We start from the raw sequence: 10,804 nt of genomic DNA, 5'->3' as shown, positions 1-10,804 counted from the left end.
TCTTAAACCTACTAACAAAACCAATGCACACTAGTCAGGGGTATCCAAATAAAGCTTTGAAACTATTATGGTATGGCCTTAAAATGGCCTCAACATGTAAAAATTTGCATTTTTGAACAAAAATGTAAAAAATATATATATATATTTGTAGTGATCTTCACCAGGTCAAATTGAAAATTACAACCAAAGTTTTGTTGACCTTTGACCTCAGGAAGAGGGCACCATGCTTAATTTAAAAAGTACCTTTCACAAATTTAAACTCCTAGGAATTTCGATCTATCGCCTTCTTACTCCTTGAGCATCATTGAAAAAACTATTATGTAAAAACTATTGTGGCGAGCTTGTAAAAGTGGTGCTCTCCTGTTGCTAGCACATTTTTTACTGTTATGTTATGAACATTTAGTACATGAATCGTTGGCTTGAGCTGAATGGAATGATATCACATACAATATTAACATATTAGGAATGTGGGCGTGGTTAAAAAAAAAAAAAAAAAAAAAAACTTTGGTTGCTAAGAAAATCCAAAAATTTACTTTAGCCAATTCTTCTAAAAATCACACAAATCTGTTTGTTACCACCAGGCGACCAAAAAGTAAAGTGGTTGCTATGGAGATAAAGCAAAAGGAAAGCTACCATTTTAAAAAAAGTTGGGCGTATAGCAGCTGCTTAGCCAGTAATGATGGGGGAGGGTAGCACCTCAATGGCCATGGGTTACTTTTCATTTAAATCAAAATTGGACTAAAGTTACTTGTACAAACACAGGATAATTTTGATTTGATTTAGAGAACTGTATTGGTGTATCATTTCATCTTTTACCAGAAGGAGAACAAAAAACATCAAGCTTGATCTTATTTTAGCTTCTCCTTCATCTATTTAAGGTTCTCCGAAAAGTATTTCCTACACAGCAGGTAAGCAGTTGGGGCTGACGGTTTCAGTCTCACCTGAGTCGATTTCCTTGCTCAGGCCAGTGATGCCGTGGCCCAAATCCTGCTCGAATCCTGTTCTCCGGAAATAAAGGCAGCCTGGGAATTCCTTGGAAAAGTGACAAAAATTAGACTTATTTTAACAATTCTTTAAATTTTGCTCACATAATAAGATGATCACATTTCAACATTTTAGACTGCAGATCTGTGAATATTACTAAGAAAAAAAGCACTTCAGAATAAAAGCATCACGTGCTCCAAAATGTTGAATTTGATTGGCTGAGCACTAGAATCTACTCAGAGGAGAGTTCACACATTACTGGTGTGATGATTAAAGCTCTAAGTGCCAGAAAACGTGTCTAATTTATCATTTTTAAAAACTTTTTCAGGATTAGTCAACTATATCTGACCAGAGCAAACAAAACAAACAAAAATAAGTCTTTAAATAAGCACGTAGAAACAAAAAAAATTGAGTTGAGAAGGATAGAAGATGTATGTAGATCAAAGGAAGTAAGTCTGAAACAATGCCACACTCAATGAATAATACCATTAAGTATTTGTTCCTCTTCATTTTGATCCTCCTCATCCTCTACGTCCGGCTCCTCAGGATTACCTGGAGTCAGTCTCTGTCCCCGACCTGCACACACCAGGAATGCCAGTCAGGAAATACATGTCTAACAAAAATACACAAAGCGGTAATGGCTTCTACAAAAAAGATAAATTAAGCTCAACTTTGTGCTGTGTTTCTGCATAAATCCTTAAATTTGATCATTCTCTAAGTTCCCCAACACAAAAAGCTGCTGTGACTCAAGTCTGACTACAGGGAATCGAGGAATTTAAAAAACTTTGAGACCAAAGGCCGTAACATCCTTGATAAGACAGGATATCTCATCGTGTGTTCTCGAATTTTGATAAAAAGACTAACAGAAGAGTAACAAAAAAATGTGTAGAGGAAAAACATCTTTTTGGTTCCAATAAAAAAATATCCACAATCAGAAGTAATGGAGGAGAAAAGTTTATGTTTAAAAATGAAAAAAATTGTATTAAAAAATGTAGATATTAGTCTTTAAAAGTTTTTGGTTAATCAAATAAAAACAGTTTAGATTGGATATGCTTTTATTTTGTTGATAATCAAAATATGGCTTAAAATCTCTATTTATAAGCCTTTTATAACATTTTAATTAATGTGTGTACTTGCCCCAAAAATGAGAAGCTCCAGACTGTGAAGGTCCAGGCTGAGGCATCCCTGCATAGTTGACTGCGTCCTCCCACAGATGGTTAGGCAGAAGTGGTGGTAAGGGAGGGTCCCGCCGTCCTGCGACCACTTCTTCAGGAATTTGAGGCTCGGGAGGCCCCACACACGGAGGTGGCTGACTGGGACTTGCTGACGGCGGATCTGCAGGACTGGGCAAACCCTGAGGTGTCTCTGGAGGATTGGTCTGAATGCACAAAGCAGCGTTAGGCGTGAGCCCCAGGGAGCGCAGCGAGCACGCTAGCTCCGCTTCCCCGAAGCGCTTTCGAGGAAAACCCTGAAGGAGAGAAAAGGAGGGTAGGGAAGGGTGACGTCCGGTGATGTGCTCCACAACGCTCTTTAGCGGGGCGTCAGCCGGGAAGTGTTCGCGCATGGACTCACCAGAAGGCAACCGAATCTAAAAAAAACAGTAACACAAGTGTGTAAAAATTGATCACAAATTTGTTTTTTAATCAAATTAAATTGCAACTGATATTTATGTTGTTATTAAACAATCTCACCATGAGGACGCAGTTGCTATCTGTATTTGTTTGAATCTTTTTCTCAAGTTTCTCCCCCTGACAAGCAGCAGGAGGAGGAGGCGCCTCTGCAGCAGCACTAGAATGATTTTTCTCTTGCAAGCTCCTCCGGTCTTCAGCTATTCTTTTTAACACCAGATCACGCTCCTAACAGATGACATCAATAAAAAAACATTAGATACCACATCATAAAGATTATAAATGTTTTGTCTAAATTGCACCCCTGACCTGCTTCTTCTGTTTTCTTTCTGCTCTGGCTTTCTGAGCAACTCGTTGTCGCTCTTTCTCTTCGAAGTCGCTCTTGTCTTGTTTGATCCGGGACTCTACTGGAGGTGGATTGAGGGACTCGCTGCATGACTGTGGAGGCTTCAGAACCAAAGATGGACCTGCTGTTTGAGACAGAAGGATAAAACAAAATCTGATGAGATTATTTAGAATATTTGGTGTTCAATCATCCCTAGTTTATCGCAGGAGTTACATTATAAAAACAAGGTGAAAGCAGGATGACAAACCACCTTGTACTCTTTTCTCAGACAGACATATCAAAGTTCAAACTTTCAGAGAAAAATAAGTCCAGTATTATAGAACAAAAACTAAGATCTGCTCGAGATTGAAGATTTATGTAAATGTGGCAAACTGAATGCATTGTGTACAAGAGATTTATTGATAATACTTTACAGCCAGTCAGAATTTAGAAAACTATCTTCAGCTTAAAAAAAAAGCACAAAAAAATATTGAAAAAAATAGTGAGACTGCAAAAAGTAAATGACACTTACCTTCATCATCAGGGGTGTGTGAAACTGAGGTGCTCGCCGCATCTTTGGGAGGATTGAAAGCAGAAAAGGCTGAATCGGCGGGCTGCGAGGATTGCTTGACCAGCGTGTGTCGTGGGTACTGACCCTGTAAGAGCCTGTCAGCAACAAAAGACAGGTTTTTACAAAAAGAGGAATTGCAATATTCACTATGTGTAAACTGTTTGATTACTCACCACTCAGCAGCCTCTGTCACAGAAAAATGCCCTGACTGAACGGCTGCCTGGATCTGCTCTTCTGTGAAACCCATTTCAGTGAGGGTGAGAATCAACTCCCCAATGGTCTGCAGAAACAAACAGAAAAAAAACTCAATGGAAAGCCTCTTTAAATCAACAAAACTATATGTTTTTAATGAAAGAAAAAACAAATAATGCCTTTTTTGTTATATCTAGTCTTTTCTTGCTGAATAATTCAGCTGTTTCCTTCCAAAAAGTTTTTTAAAGGAATACATTTTTATAATAAAGTCCCACCATAGCAAAATTGTATAATATATGTTATTTAACTTCCATTTTCTCAAATTTTCTTTTTCATTTGGGTGACTAACATGTCCAGGCATTTTACAGTAATGTTTGACCAACAGCTTGTTCTCCAATTGCATCATGGAAATAGAGAAGAAGAGGTCAATCATTGGAAACTTTTATTTAATTTTCCGATTTAAATATGTAGGTAAACACATTACGTCGTATCCACATAAATATCATCTCCAACATTTTAATTTATAATAAAATCTGTTGTTTCAAATATTCAAATGAATGTAAAGGATATTTGTTGTATTATTTTTTAGCCTAATTTAGGACATATAGGTTGCTAAAAGTAGAGGAAATTTATTTAAAATGTCTATAAAGTCAAAAAGTGATGAAAGGTTGACGTTAATTAACTGATATTTAGAATAAAGGATGTCTACAGTCAACGTTAGCATAGGAGCTAGCTGAGCTAATTGTGTTTTTAGTGGCGCGTGAAGTCCACGGACGACTGTAGGGAACTTACCGAAGAGGCAGCAGAACTCATGTCGCTGTCTCAAGACAACCGAAAGGAAAGTAGAAAATAAACTGTTCAAATTATAAACTTTGTTTACTCCTTGTTTCTTTTAAGGGAGCAGACTGCTATGCTAGCTTACGTGACCTCTCTAGCACGGGCTTGTAGAGACAAAACATCAACATGGAAATCAACCAATCAGCAGAGGAGAAGTACAGAACCCGCCTAACTTCCAAATGATTGACAGGTGTGAGAACCAATTAAACGTGGCATTTTGGGAATCAAATAAAGAGGGATTTTTAATTTGAATTTCATCCGAAATTGTAATTTATTTATATTTTTATCAAGCACCAATAAAATAAAAAGAAAACAAAAAAAGAAAAAGGCAAAATCGTATTGAATAGCATACTCTTTCACTTGCAAAAACCAGCCACAAGGAGGCAATCTTCTCTTTAAATTAAATCACAATTCTGTGGTACCTTAAAAGGTACCCACGTGCATGTTTGAAATTGAGTAGAAACGTTTTATATATATATATATATAGCCCCACTTCCTTTTAAAACGTGTATGAGAAGGCTAAAATATTGCAAATATTGTTCTGAAAACACCCAATTAAATTTAATAACTTATTAGACATTTTTGGTCAATTTCCTAAATGCCAGATTAGAATAAATAAAATCAAACATAGGCTAAAAAAGTAAAAACAGAAACAGTAGCGGCTAAATTAGATATAGAAAGTATTAAGATGTCTGGAATTAAAAAAAATAAATAGTTGTATGCAGAGAATACAAACGCCATGAGTTAAATGTTGATCCTAATATGAAAAATATTATTTTAAATTGTTCTTGAAAATTCATTAATCTGAGTGCGAGTATATAAACTACACTTCTTGGATTAATTATAATAAATTTAGGAATAAAATGACAAGAAATTTATTTTTTGATATTTTTTTCCCCAATAAGTAAATAGACCAATTCAATGTTAGTGGATGCCATATTTGTGAGCTAATTCTTATTTTTGAAACAGTTTTTTTAAATATCTTTTTGATACGGAATGTAACGGAAAGACACCCTCGGGATAAGAGATGAATTATAGTTTGCGCAGGCGCACAAGTGGCGAAATGTTGCAAGTTTTCAGAAAGTACCTGAAGCAAATCGGAAGTGACTAGGCTAACCTTCAGAATAAAAAAGGACAATCCAGTTTTTTTTAAATATAAATATACAATTTCACCTTATTGTATTTTAAAACGCTATTTTATTTGATTTTAAGTATTTTAGAAGCAAAACTAGTAGAGGTAACGGAAGCAGTGATATTTTCAACGTCAATAGTTGTTTTAATTTGAAGATCTTATCGGAAATAGTATTAGCTATGCTTGATGGGCATTTGGGGAATCATTCAGAGTTTGAGGAGAGTACCAGGCACCGGTGAGTAAATTAGTATTAATCTTAGAGTGACCGAATAATTTAAAGGGGCTTAACAATGTGAACATGTTTAGCTTAATCCCGCTTTGTGTTTTGAAGGCCTTTAATGTATGTCGCCACGGACTCCTTCCCCTGTGAACAGGCTCGCCATTGACAACTACAAACTGCCACACATGCACACAAGTGTCTCCTGTCACCGTTGGATGACTTGGCATTGTTTCCAGGCTTGTTAAACAGGTAACACTTAAGGGAAAATGTTCTTAAACGAGGAGTTTTCTCTTTCATTTTACGCTAACTGACTTAGAAGAAGTTAATAAGGATGTTAATAAAGTTCCTACTTGCTAGGTAGCAGAGACACCCTCCCTAAGTAAAGCAGGCAAGATGATGAGCAAATTCTGTCCTAAGAAAATCTGCATCTCTGCCTTCCTGAAGTGCAGGAAACGAGGGTTTTCACTCATTCATTGAGTTGTAACAGGAGCTCCATTGAGTCTTTTGTTTCTCAGGTCACTGGGTGTCATAGTTACACAGATCTGTCTGTGGAGACTTGGTTAGTTCTATTTTTCTGAAAACATTTATATTTTTAAACTTCTTCTGGTTTTTGAAATGAACCAGAAACATAGACAACAAACCAGCGTTTCATAAAAGTTTGCCCAGCATGTTCATCGATATTTCCATTGTTTTGAAGGGACTGAAGCGTGCAGCCCCCATATGTTCTGTCTGGTAAAAAGTGTCTTCAATGGATTTTTCTAGGAGAAGCTGCCGGCGTGTTTATGGATGGCTCCTCTTTGCATGACAGACTTTTAACTCTTGCTTGTTATATGCAGCAACAAACCTAACCCGTGCAGTTATTTCCACTACAGAACCGTGTCTGTTTTTAGTACTTTGCTGCCTGAGGGTGCAGACCCCCTCCGTTCTGGTTAAACTCAATTATTAGTGAGCGTTTCCACTCCTTTTTAGACTATAAGACCCTTTAAAACATTTTTTTGCAACATACAAAAAATTATATATATTTTTTAAATCTTCGTAAAAGTAGCAAATGAAAGTAAAACGACAGGATTTGTATTTGCAAAATAGTTCTATTTTAGAAATAAACTAAATTTATGTTGGGATGATGATTTTTTTTTCAAATGTCATTTGGAAAACAGTTCATTTTACTTTTAAATGTGAGGAGCAGAGCTGAGTATTTGTTCTAATATCAAATACTGCTCATCCGGATTCTACTAAACACCACTTTCTTCCCCTTTTGTGCTAATTTTGCTTTGAAATTTAACAAACTCTGGAATTTCCTGCTTTCTCAAGTCTGGTTTTATCTTAAATTGAATTAACAAGTTCTTAGAAAATGACAGTATTGTGGAAAAGGAGGATTTTATAGGCTTTTATTTTGAAAAGTTGCGAGGGTATCTCTATTTGAAGAATATTTATTTATATTGAACTTTTTAGCAGCTAAAATCGCACTTTTTCCAACGTATAGGTAGATTCTAATAAAAATGAATAAATAAACAGTACAAATTAAAAACAAATATTTGTTTAGTTTAGATATTCCCGTGCTTTACTCTCAAAAATGAGTTCATTTTATCTGAAAGAGTTCTTTTGCTTTGACACAAAGACATATTTTTTTTGTTTTTTTTTTACAAAGACAAAGTAGTAAAAGTATTTACAGTCTGCTCTTTTGTGTGAGAAAAATAAACAAATATCCATTTATATCATAATTAAATGTAGATTCTCCCTCAGAAACTAAAAGTGTAAACTGGCATCCTTCCGGTTTCTGTTTAGGGATGCAACTTTGTTGATTTTTATTTGGATTTACTTAAAATTTCAGTCAAAATTTTTGATTCACTTCACTTTAATTAAAAATCTTCTAGTTGCTCTTCCTTCTAGCATGTTTAATATCATAGAAGTCCCTTAAGTTCTTACCTAAAACAGTTTTAGGGGATTTTAGCGGACAAACTAACACATTATTTTTTTGTGTTTTTAACATGTTCTTGTGGCATTTTTCTGATGATGGAGGACATATGTAAGCTCAAATTTGAGAATTTTATGCAAATCGTTGCAAATATGGAGCAGACGAACGAAAAAAGATTGAAAAAGATTGTATTTGTGACGTAGAAAATACGCTGCTACAAGCTTCCTGCTCTGCTCCATTCTGATGTATCCACTTACAGACAAGTAGATCCATGAACGTCTTCGTTTGGCTTGTCTAAAAAACTAAAAACTAAAGCTGAATAGCTCCAATATTTGGTAATATTCGGCTGGGGATGTGAGGGGCTGTTAGCTAGCTTTAGAGTGTGTAAACAGAGAGCTCTCAGCAACGTAGAGGAGAAGGGGGGTTGGGGTTGCTCTGCAACTCAAAGGTCCCGCCCACAATTTTTGTGAATTCTTAATGAACTACTGCCACTCTGCAGAAACTATAGGAAAATTACAGTTTTTTTTTAAATTTTGGCTTAAAATGACATAGTCATAATTAAAAAAACCTCCAGGAACGCTTATAAAATAAATCTAAAGAAGATCGGAGGGAGAAATGCAGCTGTTGATTTTTTGTTACAATGACTTGCACCACAGCCCTTTGATTTCAGTCAAATCCAACATAACTCGGAGCTTATTGTGGCGTTCAGCTCACTGTTTAGTGGTTACTTTGTGTTTAAAGCCGCGGCAATCCGTGCCAAAGTCACAAACTTACAAAGAACATCCAGCTTAGGGTCAGATTTTATCCAAACTTTTTTAGATTTTACCCAAAAGTTTTTACCCAGTGGACCGAATAGTGACTGTTACATTTCTGAACAATGATGACCATTTAACCTTGTAGGAGTTGTTCAGGTTCCGCCCTTTTTACGTAACCTTTGACCCAAAAGTGTCTGATAAATGTACCTTCAGCAGGACTGAGGAAGGATGTTCCTCTTTTTGTGCTGATGCTCCAATGTCATCTCCATCTACGCTCCGGGTTATTTAAAGGCTGGAAAAGCAGCTGGTAATTTCAAATTACTCCACACATCCTTCTACAGCTGTTGTTTTTTTCTTTTCTGGCTAAACTATGTCAAATATTTTGTGATAAACATTTTGCTTCAGGGGGCAAAACAAAAAAAAAAACATGTTTGAGCCAAAACGGTTGCTCTGCGTGTCACCACATTCCTTCGCTGAATCGCTTTGTCATGCAGAAGAGAAGAAAAAGTGCCTGGTCATGTTTTTTCTGCTCCTTTTGTTTATTTTACCTTTTGCAAATGAACAGAACTTAGCATTAGTCTCCAGCTAAACACTATTATTTTAACCTCGTGTACACAAAGTCCTGCTTCTCCTCCACCTTTTAGATGCCAGAACGTTTGTCAGGAAATGAAGAAATGCTTTCTTTTGAGGGATGGAGGAGAAGCTATGCCTTTGCCCTGGAAGATTATGAATGCTTTAGTCCAGATTATCATGGAGTTAAAATGCAATTGCTCATGATGTCAAAGCTGCATTGTTGCAGGTCTGGATGCTGGTTGGGCGTGACAGGGCTTGTCTCCGAAAAGTGCAGTGAAAGGTCAGATTTTCCTAGAAAGACTAAACATTTTCTTTATTACTTTATTAACCTTTTACATACATAAATTAAATCATTTTCCTGGTCCGTCAGTCGGAGCACCAGAGCAGCTCATCTTCTCAATGAGGAAAAAGCCTCAAACGGCTTCACAAATGTCATTATTCTGCGCGGCGTCACACGGTCGCAGAAGACGTGCGTTTTCCCTCCGCCGTACACTCTGTTCTCTGCACAGGCGGCAGAAGAAAGTCCGGCGGAACAATCGAAGGATTGTCCTGGAACAAGCCGGCGTTGTGCTGCTTTCACGGCTTTCGTTACAACCTCAGCGGATGGCTTTTAGGTTGACACCACGAGGTGAATGCAAATACGAGTAGTGGCTTTCCCTCCTCACTTTCACTACTCTTGTAGTGGCGGATTCACAGGGGATTTCACGTCAATAGATTTCTGTATTGATTAGCAACTGAAAAAAGAGGTAATAGGTGGAATTAAAGATCCACTCCAATGAAAATAGTTTATTTTTTACTATTTTTAAAGTTTTTTTTTTTAGAATTTTTAAGTTTAAATCATGATGAATCAGGAGCAACAGCCGTGGGCAGTTTGAGGACACAGTCTCCTTGCTCTGCTACAACTCTGAAGCATCCACCTCCAGACAAATCCATAGATCCATTAATGTCTTCGTTTTCCACGTCTGAGCTTCTCTAAACTGTACGGCTGGATAGCTCTAGTATTGCTCGCCTTTTTTGTTGTGCTACTAATGTTAGCTAAGGCTCGAGATGAGCTCTAAGCTAGCTGTAGAGAGTGTTAAAAGAAAAAGGGCTGATGGGAAATTAGTGGAGCTAACTTCTTCGCCAACAGTTTCGCCAACAGCTTTTGCTGCTGCTCTGCAGAAGATATGTCTTAAAAAACAACACAGACTTTTTGATTTTGGCTATATTATATGATTTTTAAGATGTTACGGAATTTATGCGATTTTTTTTTTTAGCCCTATAGAAAATTAACAGGAAATTATTTAAGTCCTTTAAAAACTTTGTGCACTTTTGAAACGTCCAGAAAGTTCAGTAAATTTCTGCTTGTACTTTTGGTATCCATATATTTTGCAATTGTTTAATTTTTAAGCAATTTTTGCAATATATATATATATATATATATATACACATATATATATATATATATTTAGCCCCATATAAATGTTAAATTCATCAAATACTATGTGCACTTAAAACTTATGCGACATTGGTATCAAAACGCTTAGCACATTCAGGATATTCATGTTTGTACTTTCGGTATTCTTATCTTTTACAGATTTTGAAATTTTTCGCAATTTTTGCGATTTTTCAAGAAATTCTTGAAATTCTTTGTGCAGCTCTGAAACTCATCCCAAAATTGGTATCAAAACAT

The 10,804-nt window shown here is 36.3% G+C and overlaps 2 protein-coding genes across 8 annotated transcripts in view; one reads left to right on the top strand and one right to left on the bottom strand.

The window, feature by feature from the left end:
• Positions 1-5,066, bottom strand: part of si:ch73-173p19.1 — an 11,136-nt gene extending 6,070 nt beyond the window's left edge. Inside the window, exons 1-8 of the mRNA XM_024279819.2 lie at positions 4,493-5,066; positions 3,682-3,788; positions 3,470-3,603; positions 2,922-3,082; positions 2,676-2,840; positions 2,122-2,572; positions 1,471-1,560; positions 942-1,032 (exon numbers count right to left, since the gene is read on the bottom strand). Coding sequence (XP_024135587.1) covers positions 942-1,032; positions 1,471-1,560; positions 2,122-2,572; positions 2,676-2,840; positions 2,922-3,082; positions 3,470-3,603; positions 3,682-3,788; positions 4,493-4,513 — 1,220 coding nt within the window. The 5' untranslated portion in view covers positions 4,514-5,066. The remainder of the gene's footprint in view (positions 1-941; positions 1,033-1,470; positions 1,561-2,121; positions 2,573-2,675; positions 2,841-2,921; positions 3,083-3,469; positions 3,604-3,681; positions 3,789-4,492) is intronic.
• A 719-nt stretch (positions 5,067-5,785) lies between these two features.
• Positions 5,786-10,804, top strand: part of slc4a2b (solute carrier family 4 member 2b) — a 53,055-nt gene continuing 48,036 nt past the window's right edge. For 2 of the 7 annotated variants that reach the window (XM_024280094.2, XM_024280087.2), the window contains exons 1-2: positions 5,786-5,904; positions 6,001-6,138. The gene's annotated coding sequence lies outside the window, so the exon portion shown is untranslated. Of the gene's footprint in view, positions 5,905-5,979; positions 6,139-10,804 lie in introns of those variants that run through there. The other 5 variants (XM_024280096.2, XM_024280088.2, XM_024280089.2 and 2 more) reach the window with 4 other exon arrangements.

The sequence above is a fragment of the Oryzias melastigma genome, linkage group LG20 (genome assembly GCF_002922805.2).
Source record: "Oryzias melastigma strain HK-1 linkage group LG20, ASM292280v2, whole genome shotgun sequence".
NCBI classification, from domain to species: Eukaryota; Metazoa; Chordata; class Actinopteri; order Beloniformes; family Adrianichthyidae; genus Oryzias; species Oryzias melastigma.
This window is presented reverse-complemented; position numbering and strand designations above follow the sequence as displayed.